The 26977-nt window shown below is 39.3% G+C and overlaps 1 protein-coding gene across 1 annotated transcript in view; it reads right to left on the bottom strand.

The window, feature by feature from the left end:
- Positions 1 to 10292: 10292 nt before the first annotated feature.
- LOC130082271 (E3 ubiquitin-protein ligase TRIM21-like) overlaps positions 10293 to 26977 on the bottom strand; it is a 36034-nt gene continuing 19349 nt past the window's right edge. The window contains exons 4-7 of the mRNA XM_056247072.1: positions 25203 to 25436; positions 24946 to 25087; positions 11233 to 11259; positions 10293 to 10893 (exon numbers count right to left, since the gene is read on the bottom strand). Coding sequence (XP_056103047.1) covers positions 10337 to 10893; positions 11233 to 11259; positions 24946 to 25087; positions 25203 to 25436 — 960 coding nt within the window. The 3' untranslated portion in view covers positions 10293 to 10336. The remainder of the gene's footprint in view (positions 10894 to 11232; positions 11260 to 24945; positions 25088 to 25202; positions 25437 to 26977) is intronic.

Genomic DNA, 26977 nt, shown 5'->3' with positions numbered 1-26977 from the left:
GATACGGGCGCTGCGCAGTCTTTCCTCCTCCGTGGTTTGCTGCCGTTGTCTGAGAAGACTGCAACAGGTAGTAGTGTCCTGGTTCGAGGAATCGAGATGGGTTTTCTCGATGTTCCCTTGCATTACGTGCATCTTGATTCAGATTTGGTGTGTGGTGACGTGGTTGTTGGCGTTCAAGACTTTTTGCCAGTCCCCGGTGTCACGTTTCTCCTTGGCAACGACCTAGCCGGTGGAAATGTGTGGTGCCGTGGTGATGTTCCCCCCGAGGTTGTGTCTGTGCCGCTCAGTCGAGAGTGTCCCGATGAGTGCGCACAAAAATTCCCAGAGGTTTTTCCCGCCAGTGTTGTCACTAGGTCGCAGACTCGAAGGATGAGGGATGCAGTACCTCCTCTTGACGTCGACCTAAGTGACAGTTTCGTTGCTCACCCTGCGGAGTGTGAGAGGCTCCTGGAACCCACTTCCACTCCGTGCCGCAATAGTCCTGTACATGTGAGGAACAGTGGAAAAACAATAGAACCAGATACATCGTTGTCTTTAGAGAAACTTATTAGTGCTCAACAAAAAGACCCTACTCTTGTTTCATGTTATAATGCAATTCAATCTGTTTCAGACCGTGCCAGCGAGAGTTCAGTTTTTTTTGTTCGAGACGGATTACTGATGCGGAGGTGGACGCCTCACAAAAGTAACGAATGGGGTGACATTGAGCAAATCGTTATGCCGACTGAAAATAGACGTGCAATTTTGAGTATCGCGCATGATGGTGTTTCTGGTCATTTAGGTGTGACTAAAACATTCAACCGCGTTCTTCGTCACTTTTACTGGCCGGGGCTGAAGCGTGATGTGCGGCAGTATTGTAAGACGTGCTATGTCTGCCAGGTTACTGGTAAACCAAATCAGATAATTCCACCTGCACCGTTGTACCCAATACCTGCCGTGGGTGAGCCTTTTGAGAAAATAATCATTGACTGTGTTGGTCCTCTTCCACGATCGAAAAGTGGATATCAGTATCTATTAACAATCATGTGCACTGCTACTCGCTTCCCAGAGGCGGTGCCTCTGAGGAAAATCACTGCTAGAATTGTGTCCAGGGCTCTATTAAAATTCTTTGCTTTTGTGGGGCTACTGAAAATCGTTCAAACGGACCAAGGAACAAATTTTACTTCGCGTGTCTTCTCCAAAGTCCTAAAGTCGCTCAAAATTAAGCACAGCATTTCTAGCGCGTACCATCCGGAGAGTCAGGGGGCTCTCGAGCGCTACCATCAAACACTTAAATCGATGCTGCGTACATATTGTTTGGAGATGGGTACGAACTGGGAAGATGCGATTCCTTGGATGCTTATGGCCTCTAGGGAGGTCGTGCAAGAGTCACTTGGTTTCAGCCCTGCAGAACTAGTGTTTGCTCATGATGTTCGCACGCCTTTAAGCGTCATTAAAGATCAGTGGGTGAGCAAGCCTACCTCTCGTAGCGCAGTACAATTTATCAGCGACGTTCGCTCCCGTCTACACAGAGCGCGTGAACTCGCTCGAGAGAATTTAGAAAAAACCCAATCTAGCATGAAAACGTGGTATGATCGAAAAGCCAGAGCCCGTTCGTTTAAACCTGGAGACCAAGTGTTAGTTCTCTTACCCGTGCCCGGTTCTGTGTTTCAGGCACGATTCAATGGACCATATACTGTCGGAAAAAAAATATCGGATCTGAACTATGTAATTGTAACCCCGGACAGGCGAAGACAGTCTCCACACGTGAGGGCGCACACAGAGCCTGAGAACGGAGTCGAATCACTGCCGTGCTGTCTGTCGTTAGAGTTTTTGCAGTCCACCCCGGGAATCAAAAGCGTTCCGCCTTTGTAACTCTGTCTTTAATTGTGAACTTACCCGGTAGTTGATAACCGACCTACTTAATAAACATACCCCTATTTTTGACACGAGCTGGCCTGTGTGTGACTCTCCTTTATGTTAAGGGTGGTGTCCGTCCGCCCGTAACAGGTGCCCTGAAGCGGTGAACCAGCAGGGGACAATCAAACTGATTGCTCTGAAACCCTCCTCAGGGTGCGAGCATCCTAGTGCCGATGTTTCCGGCCAGACACTGAGACTAGAACTCGCTGGAGACAGCTGTGGCCAAAAGCACACAAGGTGGCAGGGTAGGCAAAACGGCCCCCTGAGGGCGCTGAAGGGAAATGTGGACCGTACAATGAGGTGTTGACCACTTTCCCCCCAGAAGGGACTGCCCTCAGAGGTCTGGCGCCATTGGTGTCAGGGCCTCTTCGCTGAAACCTTCTTCGAGATAATGACAGTCCTCAGATCCGTCTTATCCTGAAAAGACTTCGACTGAGACTACTGAAAGAACCAGGCTCTCAAAAGTAGCCAATCTGGTGCCCTGAAGCGAATGACCGGCAGGAAGCAACCGAACAGACCCCTCTGAAACCCTCCTTGTAGGGTGCGAGTCTCCCAGTGTCGCAACGTTTCCGGGCGAACACTGAGATTAGAACTCGGTAAAGACCCCTGCGCCCCGAAGCACAAGAGGTGGCGGGGTTGGCAGAACGGCCCCCCGAGGGCACCAAAGAGAGATGGGCACCGTATAATGAGGTGTTATCCATTTCCCACCGGGAATTTCACCATTTAATTCCTCTGAATTAACCCTTTAGAACCGGCTGTGTCGTCGCCGACACAGACAAGCAAGCTGTATTCATTGTACCGTAACTCTTCAACCGTTCGCACTATCAAAACCATTCAAATTGCCCCCGACAGTAGACAACATGCGCTTTTCGGCAATATACGGCTTATTACGGTAATTCCGTCAGCAAATGACAGCCGCTTTCTGGCAGAGCGGGAAGGAAGGATTTGAACAGAGAGATACGAAGCGCGGCAGGTTACAGTGTTTTGGATTCCATAAAATAGTAAAAGAAACTAACAAATACATCGCGAAAGAAGTGGTAGACAGCAGAAGAGGGGATTGGGATGATTTTTAATGAAACTTGGGAGGTGGATGGCCGTTACTCTTTCACGTATCTTTACATGTGGTGTATGCATGTGTATGTGTGCGTGCCTATGAATGGACGCATTTGTATGTGTGCGTGTATGAAAAAAAGTGTCCTAAATGAAAACTGTGCAACCCAATGTCACAAAAAAGACTCGTATCTGATGTATTATACTTCATTTTTCAACTTTAAAGTGTTAGTTCCTTTTGTTTGTGATTTTTCTGTTTTTTTTTCTAAATAAAAATCAGAAAATGTATTCTCGTTTTTTAAAATTTGTGTCTATTTAAATTCTATTTACAAACTCACCACACACAATAATGGTCAATAACTGTAATTTGTTGAAAGCTAATCTTTGTCTGAAAAAGATGACACCTTGCACATGAAGATAGCACATTATTTTAGAATTTTACAGTCAAAAAATCAAAATGTGTGAAAAACACCTATTTTAGCTTCAGGTTCTAAAGGGTTAAATGCAGCCAAAGATCTATCAGACAAGGAAACACGGTCTGTATGAAAGAGTGAATAGTTTATTAATGCAGACATCTAACTTTAAAAAAATCAGATGACTATTTTTATTTTAATTCCTCAAAATTAAATGCAGCCAAATATCAACCAGACAAGTACAGAATGCTCTGGATGAAAGGCTGAATATAGTTGTAAGGAACTTAGCTATAGGAAATATTAATAATCAATAATAACTTGTTATGATTAGTTATTAATATTTGGGTCAGTTAATTGGATTAACTTGACATGGCTAAATTAATATTACAATCAATTAATCAGTTCGTCCAACGAACTCTTTTGATTATTAATTTATTCTAAGAAAAGGGTATCTTCAATGGCCACAGAAGAATAATTATTTCTTAGCATGTACAGCGCTTTGAGCATGTAGCAAGATCAAGATCGTAAAAGAGACTTTGTTTGCAAGCAGTGAATCAGAACCAAATACATAAAGTGCACAAGTTTTATTAACTAAATCATAAACATGAATAAACTAAACAAACATACATACATACATAAATACGTGTGTAGGAAAAAGGAGTGAGAGATGGAATGATGTAACGATGGAGAAGATCCATCTAACTATGAGAAGAACCAACAGCATTTCATTTTCACATTTCATTGAATTGAATACTTGCATTTGTAGTGGGAACAATTCTTGAAGTTGTGGAAAATTGAAGTCGTTGAGGGTTCCGGCAGTGGCAAGTGGCAGTTGTTTGAAAGTTATCTTTCTCCATGAGCACATTTGGTCAAGGCCTGCATGGGGCCCTGTTGAGGCCACGCCGAGCACCCCGGAGAAGTGAGGAAGTCAGAAGAGTGGGTGATTAGAGTCGTTGTTGGTTGGAGTCCTGGTTCCAAACTCCTGAGATTGTCCTTGGTTCTTTGTGAGAGAGTCTTCTCTCTCCTGCATGACTGCATATCTGGTTGGATCAGGGCCTGCTGAGCCCTGGGCCTCCGTGGAGGGGGAGGGGGTTCCCCAGTATCACCAGAAACAGTGTTGCGGCTGTATGAAAAACTAAGAGAGGGAGGTCACATGTGGACTGTCCCTAATAAAGCCTGAGAAAAGATCCAACCCCTAAGGGTTGACTGGACCAATAAGCAAAGTGAAATGTCCGAGTGGGAAGGTTACTCTAGTTAATTTAAGAGTCTTTGTCCCAAGCATGGTTACCTTCATTAATGCTCAGATAGATATAACACATCCACACTGCATTCTAGAAGAAGGTGATGTACATCAAAGTGTGAGTCATTAAATTAGGATTAATTAGGTAGGAGGCATGATACATGTGAGGTTACATTGACCGTTAGTTGGTTGTATACCAGGGTACATACCATAATATATACATAATAGTACACAAGACAGTAAATCATTTACACAATGCTATGAAGCATGTTCATTTATAGATCAGTTAGTCTATGATTAATGCAGCAAAGTCTGTTTTAAAGAGGGTTTCTGTCTCCCCATTGTCTCTCTCTTGTGCACGTGGCCACATTCCTGAGGAGGTCGTAAAAATCTTCTTATCAGCCCTGTAACATGACACTGTTTCTGCCCTTGTGTTCGTTTCATTTGGGATGTTAGTTTTGAAGTTTCATAAACCTTTGTATATAATGTGTGTCTGATGGGTCCAGACTCTACATAGTGTATTAATACAAACATCTAACGTCTCAAAATCAGATGAGTATTTGCCAATATATCCCTTAAAATTAAATGCAGCCAAAGATCATCCAGACAAGAAAACTAGCCTGTATGCAAATACTTGTCATGACTTAACGAATAACAGGAAGCAATAGCAGGTAATAATTCTTTATTCAGTGGAAGTCCAAACAGAAAGACACGGGCGTGGAGGATGACACAGGGACGTCGATGGTCAGCGTGGTGAATCCCAAGTGGTGCAGTGAAGACAGATGAGAAACGATCCACAAGCGGTGATAATCCCCAACCGACGATAATCCACGAACAAGACGAAATCCACAGGTACACACGACGAGAGACTCAGGAACACAAGACTGGAACACGGACACATCCAACAACGATCTGACAATGGAGATGAGAACACTGTGAGCATAAATAGTGAATGAGATCGGCTGCAGCTGGTGATGAGATGATGATCAGCTGGAGCGGATCAAGGAATGACACACACTCACTCACGCCCACCACACACGTGCTTTCATGCAACAACAATAACACGAGACGAGAAGGAAGCAAATGGATTTGTATACCGTGACAATACTATTTTCAGCCTTTCATCCAAACCATCTAATTTCTCAAAGCCAGACACATGTTCCATTTAATATCTCAAAATGAAATGCAGCCAAGAAATATACAAAAAGAATCATACATCATAGCTTGCAAACACACATAATTAGTTTGCACTCGATCACAGGAACAAGAGAGAAAGGGAAACTCCCATCTTCTCAGTTCCCACCACATTATAAAAATATTGTTTCTATCTAATCTAACCATTGCATCAGCAAACGCGAGATCCGAGCCACCAGATTCTTTATTGCAGACTGGTATTCTAGGTGTTGCCTCGGCAAACACGAGATCCGAGTCACTTCCATAAGACTTTCTTCCCTTGAGAAGAAAGCCAACAGGAGCAGAGCTAAAAACTCCAGATGCTCCTGCATGCTTCTTTACACGTTGGGAAATTTTATAAATGAACACTGTCAGCCCCCACGAAAGCTGACATACATGCTCCACTCCCAAACAAACACATAAATTGCATGTATCTCCACTCGTAATGTAGCGAGCGCAGGGAGGGACACATTATTAGGTGTTCAAGCACGAAGTGCTGAAAACCTATTGTATTTGTACTGATTTGTATTATTATTATTCTCCGCTAAAACGCATCGTACAGCCCAAACCGTAAGTGCTAGAGACTTAATATTTGGGATTAAGGTAGCACAGAAATCGAGGAGAGGTTGAGAGAGTATGAGCCTGATTGGCCCATAGGTGGCGCTATAGCAACAAAAGCGCGAAAGTGATCATAACTCCTAGACCGTATGTCGTAGACTCAAGTGTCTTATATCATTGGAAAGCTGGACTTCTGACTTAAAAAACGTATATCTCCGATTTCATTTGCGGTATGCAAATTTTTCCACCATTTTGAATTTTGTCAAAAAACTACTTTTGCGAACTAGTCCCTGGTTTTTCGCCCGATCGGAACCAAACCAGTGCATACATGTTCTTTGGAGTCTGAATATCAATAATTATCGAAAAAAAGTCGAAATTTCGATTTCTGGTCGCTAGGGGGCGCAAAATAAACGTTGTGGGAGGAGCCTATTTTACTTAAATGGCTATAACTCCAGAAGTAAATAAGATATCTTCACCAAACTTGACACACATGTGTATGAGGACAGTTTGGGGTCACAGTAAAAAAACCGCGTCGATCTACCGCTAAGTGGCACTATAACATTAAAAAAACATAAATAGGGCTATGACCACGTGACCGTTAGTCCGATTGACTTGAAAATTGGTATGCAGTGTCTTGGTCCAAGGCCCCATGTATGTGTATGAGGACATTGGCGTATCTCAAAAAACATGGCCGCCATCGGCCAATGAAATTTGAGCACCTGTGAGACGAGGTTAACGGAGGCCAATCGGAACGAAACTCGATGGGCATGTTCGACTCATGGCCCAAGAGGTCTGTAAGAGTTTTGAAAGAAATCGGCCACTAGTTGGCGCTAACGAGTTTTATGGCTCTGTAATCACGTGGTGTTGCACACATCACGTGGTGTTTCCCATAATATGCATATCATTTGATAGATCTCCTCATGTTGAACAACTTTGCCTCTAAATCCATTGCTGTCAATCAAATCATTCATTAAATATTCACAAATATGTTAAAAACCTACTTTCGCAAACTAGTCCCTGGTTTTTCACCCGATCGGAACCAAACCAGTCTAGGACAATTCTCTGGACTCTCTAGATCAATAATTATCAAAAAAATGTTGAACTTTGCCCTTTGGTTCACTGTAACAGGGTCATTAAGAAAAGGGGGCGTGTCAAAATACACTCAAAAGCCTATAAATCATAAATAAAAACTCAGAACTTCACAAAAATTGGTGAGCATATGTGTAATAACTTGGTGAAGAAGCATGCAAAGTTTCATGGAGATCGGACCATAGTTGGCGCTATAACTGTCAAAAAGCTTTAAAACCATATATTTCCTATGGTAAATTGCCTGTATTGACTGTAAATGCTGATCTCTTAAATGAATGCTCAGATCTTCTTTAAAAAAGGTCAAGAACATGTCTAATATCACTCTGAACAGCATTGAAAAATTTCAGACAAATCGGACAAAATTTGCCTCTTTAATTAATTGTAACAATTGCAGTAAACATTTCTTTTTTCCATCACATAGTTCAAATATCTGTATCTACAACAGAATGTGTGTGTGTAGTCCTAGGTTTCTGAATAAATGCAAAATAATCTGATTAACAGTTTACAAACACATTATGTGAAATGCTTATAGACCATTAAAGTATATTTTCATAATGACACATCCCAATAGCATTGAAAACCACAACAACAACATTTGTCTTTATTTGTGTGTGTGTGTATGTGTGCTAGCATGCTAGAATCATATTACATCATAGGCTACTAGAATGTGTTCAATTGTGGTAAATCATGCAAGAACAGGGTAAACCATGGTGAATCATACTAGAACTCAGTATATCATAGTAAACTATGGTAAATCACACTGTAACATAGTAAATCATGAACAATCACACTGAAATGTGGTATATCATGGTAAATCATGCTAAAACATGGTCTATTCCATCTATGATGTCAATAGTTAAATGCTTGCTACATAAAACTTAATGTCTTTTGATGCTTTTGTGCTTAACGGCCTTAAAGGCCTTAACTGCTTGAACACCGCTAAATGCTGCTAGCAGCTTTAATTCAAAATGCTTTTTGCTCGCCATTATACTCCTGTTTTGATATATATATATATATATATATATATATATATATGTATACATGCTTGTGACAAACAAACAATAAATAGAATTTCACACAGAGCGCTTGCTGGAGGCACAGAAGCTGACATTGTTTGGTTTGTGTGCTTTATAGCTGATAAATGATTTTAGTGATAGTTTGGTTAGGGTTGGTGAAGATACGGTTACATGTTTTTTTGATAAGGAACAACAAAACATGTTTATCTAACTACGCAAAATCATGGGGACAAAGTGAATGTGATAATATTGTTATGATGAACAGTCTCACATAACCTGACCCTGATGCAGCTTCTACACAGAATCCATCATTCATTCGACTCGCATGGCTGCCAGAAAACCCAAAATAACTCTGTTAGGAGTGCCAAGGACTGGCTGACTCGTCATTTCTCAAAGTAGTTTGCTTCTTGAAGTCTTTAGACGCACTCAAATGCTGAGATTTCAAATGCTTTCATCTTGAGACATTGTCAGGATTTTTCCTCAGCAGTCTTATCAAATTTGACACAGATTGTTCCTCATTCAAATGTTAAACTCAAGCACGCATTTCAGAAAGCGACTAATACAAATTTTCAAGTTGGAAATAAAAGTAATAATTTTCTTAGGAACATTCAGCACTCTCAAAGCAAACACTTCCCTGTGGATTTGCATGTGTAATTTGCTCACCTGCCCTGCTTTTGCACGATTTACATAGACAACAATGCACAGTGTGAAAGATGTGAATATCTTGGGTTTCTTGCGAGCATTCAGCACTCTCAAAGCAAACACTTCCCTGTGGATTTGCATGTGTAATTCGCTCACCTGGCCCGCTTTTGAACGATTTACATGGACAACAATGCACAGTGTGAAAGATGTGAATATCTTGATTTGTTCATGTGTGGATAGAAAATATATTCCTCTTAGTACTTTCAATTATTATTAATCATAAAATGTTCTCATAAAATGAGAAAGTAATCATAATTAATGAGTTATGAGAACAATTAGCTTCAGTGTTACTTGCATGAACATTGGTCAATTCCATGATGATAATTATACCTGTTTAGCAATCATGTTAAACAAACAATCCTCTCTGATGTTAACTGTACAACTTAGAACAAAGGTAATGAAGGTATAAATCATCCTGTGCAGTTGGCTGACAATCAAAAAGATATTAATAGCAATATTTGGACAGAAAGCATAAAACAAACACACACACACACACACACACACACACACACACACACACACACACACACACACACACACACACACACACACACACACACACACACACACACACACACACACACACACACACACACACACACACGTTGTTTTTTTTTTACTTTCCATTGACAGAATGATTTTTATACTGCGTTTTCTATATATTCAAAAATTCATTTAGCATGCTTTATTCATGTTGGGTTTCCATGGGGACTTTCCATCGACACAATGATTTTCATACTGTACAGACTGTATATTCTATCCACTAACCCTACCCCTACCCCTAAACACAACACCCAGAGAAAACTTTCTGCATTTTTTTCATTTTCAAAAAAACCCCCCCAAAAAACATAATTAGGATGATTTATAAGCTGTTTTCCCCAAAGGTCCCCACAAGATCAAAAAGCAAGTTTAATTTCCATTTAAAGTTACATGTTGATAGATAGATATAGATAGATAGATAGATAGATAGATAGATAGATAGATAGATAGATAGATAGATAGATAGATAGATAGATAGATATACATACTGTAGATAGATAGATAGATATACTGTAGATAGATAGATAGATAGATAGATAACCATACTACTAGCAATAGTGTCAATGAAATAAATATATATATATATATATATATATATATATATAGTATATAAACTTTCTGATCCTTCTTTGTTTCAAAATCAAGATTTGCCCTTTCTCTCAAACAGAGACATCAGTTTGATTGACAGCACAAATGACCAATGGACTTGAGTTGGTTCCGTCTTTGTTGGGATGAGGATTAAAGTATGGACGGATTGCACCATGAAAGCTACACTTAGTGAATGTGTAAATATGTGAACGAGCCACCATATCATAGAAGGAGACCAGAGCCTCCTCACAGTCCACAAACACTCCCAGCTTCTGGGGTTTGGTGTTGAGATTCAGCAGGACTGGAGGGTCTTCAAAAGCTCCATACATGTTTTGACCGCAGAGCACGATGGACCAGTATCCCTCGCTGGGTTTGTAGGAGACTTTTCCTTTCCTGTTTGCGCCTTCTCTCATCACCCCGAGTTCCCAGCCCACCTTCTTCCCCACCTCCACGACCCAGAAAGCTCTTCCCGACGTGATGCGAGGCTTTCCCAGGACTCCTCCAACCAAGTCAAACTGTTGTGGACTGCCTGGGATATCATGGCTTTTTCCAGTGTCTCTGACCACTGTGCCGTCTCTAGTCACCTCTAAGTGTGGATGTGCTGTTTCTGCATCCAGAGTCACGTCCACTGAGCAAAGACAAGATTCTCAGATACTTGATGTTTGAGCTTCATTTCAATTGTTAACATTAGTTAACTGCATTAACATGAACTAACAATCAACAATACTTTTAAAGCATTTATTAATCATGTTAACTTCAACATTTACTAATACATAATTTAAATCAAAAGTTGAATGGACCTGAGCTGACACAAACAAACAGTTGTATTTTTTATTAACGAACGTTAACAAAAATTAATAAATACCGCAACAAATGTATTGTCCATTGTTAGTTAATGTTAGTTAAAGCATTAAAGTTAACTAATTGGACCTTATTGTAAAGTGTTACCAATTATTCCTACACATACCTGAAAAGCTGTGAATTCTTCTAATTTCTGTAATGAGAACAGATAACATCACAAAACAAATCATGACGACAGCCTTACATTTAAAGGACTATTTCACTTCAGCATTAAAATTTCCTGATAATTTACCCACCCCCATGTCATCCAAGATGTTTATGTCTTTCTTTCTTCAGTCGTAAAGAAATTAAGATTTTTGAGGAAAACATTCCAGGATTTTTCTCCATATAGTGGACTTCAATTGCAACAAATGGGTTGAAGGTCCAAATTGCGGTTTCAATGCAGGTTCAAAGGGCTCAAGGGCTCTACACAATCACAGCCAAGGAATACGGGTCTTATCTAGAGAAACAATCTGTGATTTTCAGCCACTGAAATATTTCTTTTTTAGCCACAAATGCTCATCTTTCAGAACTCTGCGATGCGCCCCGCATTACGTAATCACGTTGAAAAGGTCAGAAAGTACCGCGGTAAGGCAAAAAACTCCCATATAATTTTCACCTCCAAGTTCAAAATCGTCCAACATCGTTGTTTTACCTTTCTTTTTTTTAAAAAGGGGCATTTGACTTAGTCTTTGCACGTTCACTTTGTAAATATTGGATGGTACTTTCGTCTACGTTGCTATTGACCTTTCCAACGTGATTACATAATGCGTGGTGTATCGCATAGTTCTGAAAGATAAGCATTTGTGGTTAAAAAGTATATACATTTTAATTTATTTTTTAGAAAATGACCGATCGTTTCTCTAGATAAGACCCTTATTCCATTGCTGGGATTGTGTAGAGCCCTTTGACGCTACATTGAAACTGCAATTTGGACCTTCAACCCATTGGTTGCCATTGAAGTCCACTATATGGATGACATGGGGGTGAGTAAATTATCAGGAAATTTTAATTCTGAAGTGAACCAATCCTTTAAAAGTACTGAGACAGACATGCCATGAACAAATATCTGATTGTTTCCATACCTTGATACCATTTTCATATGATACATAAATGTTACTCTAAAATACATTAATTAAATATGGTATTTACCATCATTACCACTATCCACCTCTCCTTAACAAAACAGAAGATTTGAGGTGTCATTCATGACTGTACACCAATGTGAAAAAGAAGTGTGCTTAATTGTACTGAATGTGCACTTGTAGTGTGGGCCTACTTCAAATCTTTAAAGGGGTCCTATTATGCATTTTCACTTTTTAGTTAGTCTGTAATGTTGCTGTTTGAGCATAAAAAGCTCAAATAAAAAAATATATTTTATTTAAAGGGCATTTTTTCTACGCTGGAGCAGCTGTAGACTAGAATGTCTTCTAAAGTTATTGAGGTGTTTTGTTGTTGGATGTAAGAATGAACATATAGCAGTCTTCATTTACTCTCGTTGTTACTCGAGAATGGATCAGTACCAACAGTTTGTGACCCAGCTTACACTCTCCGGAGTGATAGGCCTTCCGTTACTGATCACGGCAGAAATGAAAGTGAGAGCGCGTACTTTATGACAGCTCATTGAGTCGTTTTACGGATATAAAGTTTATCAGTTTATTAACCCTCTGGGGACCAGAAACGCGCCCGCGCGTTTTGCCGTTTTTTTTTCACATAGCAGAAAAATAGACTTAAAATACTCTGTTGATTTTGATCGTACATATAAGTGTTATACATCAATCGATCTTGTTAATTGTCTATTATTTTTCTGTATACTCACAATAAAAACAAAGTTTTGTGCTTTTTGTCAAATAAAGAAAAATAAACATGATGCGAGTTTTGCCTTCTCTCTGTCAGTGCAGTCCATTCTGAAACACGTCCGAAAAATTAACTCTAACTCTGCAAATACTTGTCATACAGGCACGAGAGATTTTTCTTTATGAAGCTTGAATTCTCTTCTTTTCAATGATGTAATTTATATAAAAAACAAATATTCTCAGTTTATGTAATCTGTACGAAAAGAGAGTGCTGTCAGATTTTTTTTCCCCAGCTCATTACACTTCATTACGCGTTAATCTGACACGCCCACGGAGGACGCGCGCTATTCAAACGCAAATGTTGAGGCAAGCCATGACAATGCCCACATCAGCCGTTCCACCGCGGCGGTAAAATGTGTGGTGTATTTGCTGCCTTTTACCGCCAAGAGGCGCTACAATCATAGACTCTGAAAAGTGTTTGTTTATTCTCTCTAATGCGTAATCTGCTGCCGCACCGCACTGATTCAGAGCGATTGAAAGCTGGTAGCAGATGAATTCAACAAGTGAAACGTATAGTTAAAATAATTCATAATCACAATACTGAAATTAGGCTACTGAAATGAAATTGAATAAATAATGAAAAAGTAAAACATTGCAATAAAAACATTTACAGACGTACAGACGATAGCTCAGTGGTTAACGCAACAACACGAGCTTCGAGGAGCTTCAATCGACTCGAGATCGAATCTCAATGTAGCATACATGTTGTTAACTGATGTTGGCCAACAGCGTTTATATTTAACCTTCTTGATGCTTAAATAGCTAACTGTTTATAACTGTTTACTTATTTAAAGTCAAGAGTTTTGTTTAATTATTATTACAACATAAATTTGCTACATTCCTGTAGAACCGCAGCCGCTGCACAAACGACAAAAACTGATGAAGGAAGATTGTCAGCCGATTGCATCAGAAAATGAAAATGAAGAAGCTCGTCTTTAGTCTGCTAAATTATTGTGTAATGTAAAAGAACACTAAAATTACTTAAGTTTGAAACCAAGTTCGAACATTTCAAGGTTTAAATAAAGTGTCGGGACAGTTTTTTTAATTTAAAACAGGGTTGCATCGGGTTTAGAGTTTATTTCTTTTGCGATGCAAAATAAGAAACACTAGGCTAATCTTATTCTTGCGACATTTTAAATTTGTATTGCCAAAGAAATGACAGCTATATTAAACAATTAAAACAGTAGGCCTACAAAACGAAAATTGTCCAAAGCAACATAATTAAATTAAAACATGCGTTTTTCTTTGCCTCTCTCGCGCTGAATCTCTTTTTAACAAGTTTATTTAGTCTCCCTCGCTCTCCATATGAAAGAGGAACATTAACACCTATGCCTATTGTCCTGCGCGCTCGATACAGCACTGAACTGTCCCTCCAACCCCCCACAGGCTATCGGAGTCTGAGGCTGACTTAACACAAAGAGAAGTCGCAATTCACACTTAAATCGCTATTCTAGACAGTGTTGATAATGAAGGAATTAAATGATTTAGTTACATGTAGCCTAGTGATATTTCTATCATAAAAGTTTATTACTAAATATTTCATTATTTCAGTAATTGATGAAATAAAACTGGTTTGGGCCAGCTTTTTCCAAGCAAAACTAAATATAATCTGAAAAAAACGCATGTTAATTTGTTTTCATGAACAAAATGTTCAACTCAATATTAAAGTCTACATGGATCTTTGGATCCTTTCAACCAGGCATGCAATTTGTGAATTAAGTTTTTTATTTTTTATTTTTTTATTCAAATAAATATCGAACCACGGTGCTTTGTGGTAATGCTGCTAAATTAAATAACATGTATTGAATAATTATGAACTTAAATGAAACAATATCGCAACATTTCGACAAATACATTATTTGATCTGTTTTTACATTTTAATTCAGGGCGATTTAGCCTGCTACATTTCATTAGAGCGAGATTTTCACCCTTGTCATTTTCTCATTGGGAAGCGCTTACAGGCTACATGTTTGAGTACATCCTCTGTACCTCTCGTTTTCATATGGATTACATAATCAGATAACATTTATTAGCCAGAATATTTAGACATTTAAAGGCTTTAGACAGAGCCGATTTCTTATAGTGACTGAGCTGAAGTGGCTTCGGTTCATTTTTGTGACGCGCAGTTCCCGGAGACAGAGACGACAGATAAACTGTTTTTGTCGTTAGCAAAAGTTCGAATAAAACCCGACTTTAGAAAAATGCATAGGGCCACTCGGCGTGGTCTGCCAAAACACTTAATTATAAACTTCAATATTTCATTCAAAATAATCTCAACACGCTTTGTAAAATTTTGAAAAGCCGTGCATGCATTAAGGCCACTTGAACTAATGAACAACTGAAACGCTGGTTTTGATTTTATTGTTTGTCGTTGTTTAAACGTGCTTGTTGCATATCTCTATTTTATATTTGATATGGTCTATTCAGGGCCGCATTAAGAGCTCACTGGGCCCCGGGGCTATGAGCTCTGCAGGGCCCCCCCACCACCACTTTAGGTCACCAACTACATGAGCTAAATGTTCTATCATTATACGAGTCGTTTTATTCATCTATGATATACTTCACAGTTAAGTTATATTACTTTTAATACGATTTTTTATCATATCAAAATTTTATGCCACTCAAATTTCATAATTCTTGTGACCAATTTCAATATCACAAAAAATAATAGTAGCTTAAGAAAAGAATCTCAAGCTTACTGATGACAAGAGTCACAAATAACAATAGAACAAAGGCACATAAGAAATCGACCTACTTGAAAAACTTAAAGCACTGAATAATATTATATTGTATAAAGTGATCAAATAAATAATACATAGTTTTCTCTATAAATTCAACATTCATTCTTATTTATTCTACAAAAGTGAATCACTCAAGGGCAGTAAATAACTTTATTTCTAATGTTTGATTAACATTATTGCAGAAATGGCGACAGCAGCTTTATTAGTAGCTACTGTCACTTTAAGACCTCAGGGTCGGAACTCAAGTGCGCTGTGCAAAACCGTCTCAAGTTCACCATGGTCTCAAAACCAAAATGAATTCTCTCCCGCTGCTTACTGTGCCTGAGCAGTTTAAAATAATTTGTATCCAAACCACAATGTTTAAAAAACGCGTTTAAATTATAAACTTGTATCATGATGGCGCAGGAAAATGTACATATTTCTACCGGATATATTATCGCCAGCCCTTTAGGCGAAAATAGAGTTTGATCAAACACAAAAAGCATCATACATCCATCAAGTTAATAATCAAACTTACCGAAAATTTTTGGGGTCGATGATGACGCATGTGTTTTAAGAATAGAATGAAGTGAAGAGTGGATGCGATTGATTGGTTGATGCGTATATTCTAATAAGGCGCAGGCAGCCATCTATAGGCCTACGTGCCAGTGGCGGATCTAGAAAATTTTATATGGGGGGGCAAAGGGGTGGCAAGAGGTCTTGGCAGGGTGGCAGGGGTAGACGGTACATGGGAATCCCTATATGTGAATTGCTTTAACAAAACAAACACAAAAACACATTTAATCGTTATTAAATGATTAACGTTATTGTTTAATCATGCCCTTACACACTACAAAGGTTTTTAGGAATGATTTATTAACAAATCCCTCTGAAAATATCTTCAGAATACTGCTAAGTGTATAACTGGAAAGTTTGGTGTACATAGGTGCTACACAGGCTGAGATGTTTGTACTGGAGAATGACAAAAAACTAATTTTGAGAAAACAGCATTTAAAGATTTGTAATGTAAAAATTCATACTTTTTTTAGTGGAAACAACTATTTACAGACACAATATCTTACCAAATCATTAGCAACAACAATACAAACCACCTAAATCACAGCATTTATGGCCTTCAACTGAACAGAAAAACGGTCAAAAACGCATATCTAAATGTCAGAGCACGTCACGTGATGCATCTGAACGAATCACGTTGTCAGAAATTGACATCAGCCAATGAGATTTCGGTTTTAGAGTTAAATGCCCATTGTACTTTCACGATTGGTTGCTGATTAAAAGGAAATGACCATATTTGGATACGACAACAATGTACAGGAGAGAGAGCTTTCCAACAGAGATGTATGTGATGACATTGACATGCAGCGATCGCGGAGCAACATGTTGATTTAGAACGACAACTTCTGTTGAATTTAGGAGAATACTGACGCAAATAGACAAAGTGTAGTAAAATAAAGTCCTAAATGTGTTTTTTTGGAAAAAAAATTTCACCACAAGTCTGAAAGAAGACATGTTATTGAAGACAAATAGCCCAAAATCTTCAAATTAACCAGTGAAAAAAACCCCGATGTTATTGTGTCTCGCCTTAAGCTGTTCTTGTCTTTACTAAAATCAAAATTAGGCTAATCAAAGGGAAGAGTGCTCTTACAAATCACGAGGGAGCGAATTGACCGCTGATTTTGGCTAACGTAATAGACGCGCTGTTTTTGCTGATGCTGAATCGTCTTTAGTATACAATACATTCATTACAAATGTAACTTTAAGTTAAACGTGTGTGTTTAAACTACACCTGGGGAAACTCACTTCACCTTCAGAGGCTCTGGGGAAGCTCACTCTCTCCAGTCGGGTTGCAGGGCCACCTCACCGCAGCAGACTCGCTGTGTGTGTGTGTGTGAGCCGCCAACGCCGCTCTGCACGTTTGAATCAGGGACGCAGGGGGGAGGGGCTAATAATATATTTAAAATTAAAAATTAAATTGTTCACTTTTGGTAAATGTATTGTTTAGTTCACTGTTTTGAGAAGCTTGTGGACATAGTGGCAGGTTGTTTTTACAAGTACAGTTTTTGGATCATCAAAGTTAGGGGGGCAGCAGGGGGGGCAAGGCTCTAGAGAGGGGGGGCACCTGCCCCCCCTTGCCCCCCTGTAGATCCGCCCCTGCTACGTGCAGCAGCAGGTAGATCGTTCACAAGTTAAATATAGAATAAATGTATTTGTTATATCAAATTAAAACGTGACGTTTCAATTCACCATTCCTTGTTTCATATCAACAGTAAGCTGCTCTGATCTCTCTCTCTCGTAGTCACTCGGTGTAACGTTAGTCTTTGCCCCGCGATGTATTTTTCACTGCGTGAGTGAGAACATGATGTGCGTGACTCGTGAGAGACGCCTGGCTTGTCACACTGTAACTAAAAAAGGCGGGTCTTTGCGAACGGTCACTATAATATTAATGATTCCATGATAATGCATGGAATATACGGCAAAGCACCACTAAATAACAGGGCTAATTTGTGGGGGGCGTTGCGTGGTAAGGCTTTGGCAATCAGATGGCTAGTATCTACTCCACAGCCAATCACGGGCCCCCTCCTTGTTCGGGCCCCGGGGCTTTAGCCCCGCCTAGCCCTATTGTTAATGCGGCCGTGGGTCTATTGGTGAAGTAGCCTATAGCATTGATTACTGTGGAGGGAGGGGTGTGGGGATTCAAATAATTCAGCAGAAGCAGGGATGTTTAGACCAGAAGGAAATCCCCGTCCCCCCTGGCAAATCACACTTTACTTAAAACCATGTTTTTAAAAACTCTAGGTTGTAGGGAATCAAAATAATAATGATAATAATAGGCCTAATAAAAAAAAATATATATATATAGGCTATATATGTAAAATTACTTTTTTTACAGAACTGCTTTTGAAATTACGATTGGTAGCCTCGTACGATTGGTACAGATGCAACGTCGTTGTGTTCGATACTATTGTTCCTAGTGTAAAATGGAAATGCATGGTAATTTTATTTTATAAATATAACCAAAAAACTGTATGGCGTAACAGAGTTTTAGAGCTAGACAAATCTCTCTGCATTAATAAATATAAAATTTGCAGTAGACCATGTTTGATCGGGATTTGAACCCGTGTCATCTTGATGATGAACCGTAAGTTCTACCGCTCGGCTATTAATTTCCTCACTGAGAAATGCCCAAACGTTTGTTTCTCACATGAGCGAGAAAACGTTTTGTCGTTAGCCTGTGTGAGTGTAGGCCTACTTTAGCCTACATGAATAAAAGTAGACCTTTTACAGTTTTAAAAGATGATATCTTATCTGTATGACCAACAATTACGCAGTAAGTTCTTTTAGCTGTTATGAGAAAAATAAATCCAAATGAACGCGCCGCCGCGTTTGTCAAACTCTAATTCAACATGCCAGAATAAAGCCAGATTTTAGAATAATGCATAGCCACTCGGCGTGGTGTGCCAAAATACCCTAATTATAAACTTCAATATTTCATTCAAAACCATCTCAAAACGCTTTGTGACATTTTAAAAAGCCGTGAATGTATTAAGGCCACTGGAACCAGGATCGTAACTGAAACGCGCTGCATGTCTCAATACAGGAGCGCTGGTTCAGATTGTATTGTTTGTTGTTTAAACGTGCATGTTGCATATTTAAAAATATTTGTTTAAAAATAAATGTTTGTTGTAGGCTTATTTGTAAATTACCATAACTTGTAGAATTTCATCCTTACTGTTGTTAATTGACATTAGCCCCACTTACGTTTTGATAAATGTCCCTTTGCGCCACCTGGCGGTCATTTCGCGAGCGACTTTGAAATGCGACTGGTTTATTTTTATTGTATTGGTCTACTTTAAAAAATAATACTTTATAAGACATTTATGGGAAAAGACTATTTTCTTTTCAAGATGTTTCCAACTGTAACTTTGAACCAATTCTGTAGAATGGCCCATATAGCATTTGACCAGGATTTGTTTCCAGGTATGACTAAAAATGTGCTTTTGGCTTTCATTTATATTTTGATTGTTTGTATATATATATATATATATGTGTGTGTTTGTGTGTGTGTGTGTGTGTGTATATATATATATATATATATATATATATACACATGTAGGTTATATATATATACAAGAAAGAATGCAATGACAAAATATATATATATATATATATATACATGTAGGCTATATATATATATACAAGAAAGAATGCAATGACAATATATATATATATATATATATATATATATATATATATATATATATATTGTCCTTACATTCTTTCTTGTGTGACACCCCTGAATGAAAGGCTCATTATTATGCAGGGTCACTGTCTGAGAACCACTTAATTATTCATGATAGGGGTTGGGCCGTTCCGCCCATCCGCATATTGCCTTGGCAAACAAAAAAATGTTTTTCACAATTTAAAACAATCTATTGTTTTATGTGAATGATTAGGAAGGATGATTTTCAGATCATTTTGAAGCAAAAACTCTAGGCAACAACGTACATTAGTCAAAAGTCTTGTGGACTCATATTTAGTATGTTTTTTGTGTCCTTATTTCAAAAACTTTATTTTTTAGTTTTTTCAATAACCACGCATAAACAATATTCTCTCAAAAATACAAACATGTACATACATGTTGCTCACACATTATGGTAGACCTGTTTGTGCTAAATAGAGTTTAATTTCACCTGTGCCATTAATATGTTTATAAGCAACTGAAAAAAGCACAAATGTCAGAGCATGTCAAAACATCCAAAGGGCCCCAAAAACACTCTGGTCCCCAGAGGGTTAAGCACCCACTGAAAAGGTGTGTATATATTTGTTTACTGTTAGTTGTAACAAGTGTTTTGTGTACTTCACTGTGTATGTTGATGATAATGAAAGGGAGAGCTGAGAGTCAGCTGATGCAAGCTTGACTAACGTGACCTGCCAGAACTGATGCTGCGCTTGATTATAATTATTACTATTATTAAGTCTAAATTAGGCTTGAATTGGTTTGAAATTGACCCCATCCTTAATAGGCTATTTACATCTGAGTGAGTAGAGCTGGCTATTATGAAGGGGCAGGACATTTCCAGAACGCACTAAGCGGTGTCGAACAAAGCACACTGGGCCAATCTTGTCTACGTGACCACTGCCAATCCTGGAACCCCATACTACTGACCCCACCTGACAAGTTTATTTATCTGGAGTTTCTTCCAGATCTGCATCCACCAAGAGTGCCGGTGAACGTACTCGGTTACTAACGGAACCTCGGTTCTCTGAGATAACGGGAACGAGTATTGCTTCGCTAGACGCATTGGGAAAACTCCTTTTTCTCAGATTACTGAAGCCTTATAGAATCACGCAGTGAAACTGCACAAGTCAATGGTTGTGCCGCGGAGATGCATGAACCAATGGCTGCGCAGCGGAACCTATGGTGCTAAAGCCCGCCAAAATGGCAGCATGACAGCACGCCCAGCTATGCAATACTCATTCCCATTATCTCAGGGAACTAACGTTACGTTAGCAGCCGAGTACATTCCCTATCGATACAGTTCACTAATATTTTGTCGCTAGACGCATTGGGAACCCAGTCCAATCGCGCCGTGCTATAACTGCGGGATGACAATCAGTCTATGGCCTTTGCCTAGTACACTTGAATAAGGACCCAGAGGGCATCAAGGCTAAGGTAGGGCGAGGTAATCGCCGGAGACTAAGAGACTCAGACCGTTATGTCGGAGTCACAAAGGAGGGTTCTAGTGGGTCGAGCTCGTGTAGATGTCAAAGCCGAGCTAATCAGACTGGACCAGTGCTTGTAGAGCAGGGACGCCCAAGTTGTAAAATCTGGCTAAGGTGGACGGCGAGGACCAGCCGGCCACCGCACAGATGGCGCTAATGGACACTCCGCTGGACCAAGCCCAGGATGAGGCCATGTCTCTGGTGGAGTGGGCCCTTACTCCGATGGGCCACTGAAGGCCAATCATAAGCTAGCACAATCGCATCCACTATCCAGTGGGATAGTCTTCGCTTCGTGACCGGATGCCTTTTGGTATAGCCTCCGAAGCACACGAAGAGCTGCTCTGACTGCCTGATCTGGGCAGAGCGTTTTTTAAACTTAACATTTATAAACTTTCGTTTAATACTTTTCGTAGAGGCGTCTAGTGGAAAGGGCTTAACGAAAATAGTGGACAGGGTTAACGGAATAGTGTTTAAGATTCTGGAGGGAAGGTCCATAGGCTCCAGTCGAGGGGCCGGAAATGAAGGGCCCATAACTCGGGTCAGGGGTGCCAGATTGTTCCCTTTAACTGGGAAAGGAGGTCCTTCCTCAAGGGAATTGGCCCCAGGGCTGCTGTGAACATCTGCATCAACTCTGGGAGATATAGGGAAGGCTGAGCCATTTGTGGGCCAGCACATCTCTGTCCTTTGAGAAATATATTGGGCAGTGAGAGTTGTCTTCTGAGGTGAAGATGTCGACCTCATCTTCGATGGAAATGAAAGTAGGCATCTTTAAGATCCGCTGAAAAAATACAATCCTCACTTTGTGGGGAGAGTGAGTCACACGGGATCTACGCTGGCATGAGCTCACTCGCTTCTTCCTCCGCTCTCTGAGAAGAAATCGACCCAAAAGCAGAGAGAGGCGAGACTCATGCTCTCGCAATGTGAATAGCTAACAATGAGAACAGCTCGAAACAATCCATACTGTTAAAAGCGCTTAATAAATGAACGTGACTTGACTTGACTTGGTGAGCGTGGCTTCTGTGTGGGATTTTCTCAGACAGGCAACACACTCACTGTGCTCACCAGAGGAGTGGAGGGGTCCCCAGCTCGAGCCACATTCGTGGTGCGACATTTGCAACAATGGCGTGTGCGAAAATTTGCTTTGAAATTTGCTCTTTAGTATCGCCTTATAGCCGAGCACTGTCAATCAGCTTGCTGTCAATCAGCTTGCTTGCAGTGTGCCGATCGCTTTTTTCTGTCTCGGAGTCCAGCGAAGAGAAGATATTCGTCGCTGAAGGAGAATTAATCTGTGATCCTATTGGTGAATGCCCGCATATATATACGGGTAGCCCCTCCCATTTCGGTGGGCTTTAGCGCCATAGGTTCGTGCAGCTCAGCTGCGCAGTCAATGGTTCATGCAACTCCGCAGCTGTCTCTTTTATATAAGGCTTCAGTAATCTGAGAAAAAGGAGTTTTCCGAATGCGTCTAGTGATGCAATATGAGTGAACCGTATAGTAGAGATGTAATAGTAGAGATTTTGTCTACGTATTTTATAATGTTAACTTCAAATAATACTAATAGTTAGGGCTGTGACGGTGGCAGTTTTTTTACCACCGCAGTGGTGGTGGCTCGGTGGTGCGGTGGTTGTTTTGAAATAAAAAAAAGGTAGTGTTTATTTGAGCAAAAAAAGTGTTTATTTGAGCAATTCTGTCAAAGAAACAACACACTAAAGCCTGTAAAGCATTGAAATAAATATCAGTAAATATTGGTAACTTAAATAATATAATAAAGTTAAATCTATTTAAAAAGGCATTTAGGCTGTTTGATTTTGTGCTGCCAGAAAAAAAGCTAAACTAAAAATCACCCGCGCGTGTGAAAGGCGCTTTACAAATAAACTTGACACGCCTTACCATGTCTAATAACAAGAACAAACTATGTTAAAAAGAATTTGACGTGCAGGTAAAAAGGTAGGCTATCTTTCCTACAGCTTTTTTTACTTTACCACAGTAAAGAATACGAAAATAATAGACCTAATTAAAAGCGAACCAAGGAAGAAACATTTATAATCCCCTTCGAAAATGGGTGAGACGTAAGTGAAGATTTGGGTAACAAGAGATTCCATGCAGGGATGAGTCACGATTTTTGAATATTCGATTAGTTGATTTAATTATAGAATATCGAATAGGTTGTGCGATTATTCTCTAAAATAAAATCTCCATCTTTTCGGTGCTGATGCGGTGGTGGTGACGCGTTCATGTAACCGAGAATGTGACGCTGCCAATAACGCACATAACAGCTGTCACAAAGAACTGGCAAAAGTAATGATTACGAATGTGTCAAATTTAGCAAGGAGACATTTTAAATGTGTATTAATAAACTAGTGTTTTCTGTGTCAGTGTCGGGCTGCAAAGATAAAGTTGACGATGCTGACTCGTCATCTTCGCAGTGAACGTCTATAGAGAGAAATGCACACTTCCTACACACAGAATAGGCCTACATAAGCAGGCAGTATAGGCTAGTCGGTTTCTTTTCGTTTAGAATTGTTTTGTTTAAAAGTAGACAATTCAAGCTTTCTATATGGAATAACTAATGGAATATTGTTAAATTCGCTGATAATCGGGTGACCAGATCGCAAACCATAATTCAAAGCCGACAAAGCTTAAATTTATGGGCTCCCGCACAACTCTCTCATTCATCATGAATTTCCATGGCTGCGATGTAACATTTAATTGCTACCTAATATTTATTTTGTAAACAAAGCTTTGTGCTTCACTTGTGTCATAATATTCATGTAAAACAGCATTCACATACAAAAAATGTGTTTACGCGGACCACCGCCGGTGCTACGCAGCCATCGCGGTGGTGCGGTTGTCAAGTTTACCGGCACAGCCAGTAATTTAAAGATGTGGTAGCATTGGATCTGGACGGGAAGGATAACTCTGAGAGTTGGAAGGGGTGTGTCACGATTGCCTTCTCACACTGCGACACAGGTTCGTGGATCTGCAGAGGATCACGATTTCAGTTTCATATCGCATATCGTTACAGCCTAATAGATAGGGAACTGCAGACTGCTTTTGTTCTCTTCAAGCAATAAAGTTTGTTTCGGTACCTGCCTTCGCTCTTGGGTCCTTTGTTTCTCCTGACACTTTAACCATATTTCAAAGACAATAGAAGTAATTATAAAATATAGGCTACATTGCATATAAAGTTATACTTAAGTGGGTCAAAACACTCTAAATTTCAACTAATTGCATTTAATATTTAAACTATGATGCATTTTCATTTAGTAATTGCAATTAACATGCAATTAAGTGTCCGAAAACATTACATTCAGTTCACATACTTTCACAGTATATTATTTCTTTAATAAGTAGCATAATATTTTTAAAGGTATGCTGAAGTATACTTCTTTTTCACAAGGGCTCACAAACAGTGCAGAACAAGTTTAAATCTTGTCCAAATCCTTAACTCTATTTATCGGCAATAACAATAGGGAATGTTTGCTAATTATATCACAGCTCTCAGACATAATCACTCACCAACAGTGCAAAGTTTCTCCAGGTGAGTCTCAATCTCAGCCAATAAGGCTGCCTGTATATTTCTCATTGTGCCAAAGTTTAATTCAGTATCAATGGAAACCATCCAGTCATCTTTGAACTCAGCTGGTACAGACGGGTAAGACTGAAAAGGGACATATAATAGTATTATTTGGGACACACAATAGTATTATTTGGGGCATATAATAGTATTATTTTGTGTTTGTCAAATATTAGTCAGTATTTCATGATTAACTGACCTGCAGGAAGAAGATGACATCTTCCTCATTCATAGTGTGATTCAAAGAGTCGATTGTCTCCTTATACTTGAGAATGTCTTTTTGTAATTGTTGTGTCTTCTCATCCATCTCCTTCTCCAAACACCTCCTTCCGTCCTCCAGAGGAGCCAGCAGCACCTGCTCTGATCTCTTCACAGCCTCCATCACTGCAGCAAACACTTCCTTTATCTCCTGCTGCTCTCTTTCTATCAGAGCCTGCCAAGAGTGGAGGCATATAACACAAAAAATAAGCATATTCTTGATCTGGCAAGCTCTAAATCATTTCTTTGAGTCCATCAGTGTTATTATTGTTAAAGAAGGCATCTCTTCTCTGATGACATGTTTACTGGTGTGAAACTACTTTTGTTTTTGTTCCAGAAGCTATATCTCTCAGATATGTGTCACATGTGTAGTGGAGAAAAGTTTTCATGCCAACTTTATTGCAGTTTTAAAACTTTTATATCACTTTCTGCAATCGCGTTCTGTAACAAATCATTCCCTCAGAAGCCCTAAAATTTTACTTTTTTTTTTTTTTTCAGAAAGCTTATTTTATGTCATTTTGATAATATTTTTTCTATTTTTTAATGCAATTGGTTTGGAGATTCAGATAGATTATAGTAGACCTTATAAAATAATTGTTTGGTAAAGTTTTAGCATTTTTAGTTTGAAATTTTAGCATTTTTAGGTTTTTCTATGTGTACTGAAGCATTCCGTACAAAAAGAAGAATGTAAAGAATGTAAAGAAGAATATGCAAAGATCATGCAAAGACTAGTTTCACAAATATTTGACTTTGGGCATACAGACACAGAAACTTGCAGAAATTAAGTGGAAATGCATAACTTGCTACTAAAACTCTAAATATGTGGTTTATTAAAATAAGTTATTGTATCAGCCCAGTACTTAATAATCATGACTTTATTTCCTGGTGGACTGGTAAAACTTGCACACCCAGAATTCACTCATTGAATGACCTAGACCTAGGGAAAGAGTCCTGAACATGTAGCCGATTCCTGTTCACAAAACCTCTCCAGCTTTTACTGTCTTGCATTCTATATGATGTAATGTATATTCTCATTGGACGGTTGCTACATCACCATTGGACAACATATAAAAGCTAATGTACAGAAAGTAAAAGCTGGAGAGGTTTTGTGAACAGGAATCGGCTACATGTTCAGGACTCTTTCCATAGGTCTAGGTCATTCAATGAGTGAATTCTGGGTGTGCAAGTTTTACCAGTCCACCAGGAAATAAAGTCATGATTATAAAGTACTGGGCTGATACAATAACTTATTTTAATAAACCACATATTTAGAGTTTTAGTAGCAAGTTATGCATTTCCACTTAATTTCTGCAAGTTTCTGTGTCTGTATGCCCAAAGTCAAATATTTGTGAAACTAGTCTTTGCATGATCTTTGCATATTCTTCTTTACAAGGAACCTGAATGTAAATACAAATGTTGCCTTGCATCCGGTTTGCTGAACGTGTTGGTGTTTGTATTGCCACTGAGCTCTTTCTCCTGTCCTTGTCTTCTGTCGAAAACATGATTCTTCAAATTTAGTGTCTCCAATTCACCTATGTGGCTGTCACGATTTGGTCTTAGGTGTGTTCGACATCGGCTGCGGCTGGATGTAACCGATCAGCGAGAGTTGCCGCGTGCGGGCGGGGAGCAGCTGCAAACGGAGACGTGAAGTCGGACACTTTCTGGTTCCCGTAGTGACCGCTCATGTGGTGTTTGCATACTTTACCACAGCTGAAG

The sequence above is a fragment of the Rhinichthys klamathensis genome, unplaced genomic scaffold (genome assembly GCF_029890125.1).
Source record: "Rhinichthys klamathensis goyatoka isolate OS25496 unplaced genomic scaffold, OSU_Roscu_1.1 h1tg000042l_1, whole genome shotgun sequence".
In the NCBI taxonomy this organism is placed as follows: domain Eukaryota; kingdom Metazoa; phylum Chordata; class Actinopteri; order Cypriniformes; family Leuciscidae; genus Rhinichthys; species Rhinichthys klamathensis.
Note: the sequence above shows the minus strand (reverse complement) of the source record. Positions and strands in the feature narration are given on the sequence as shown.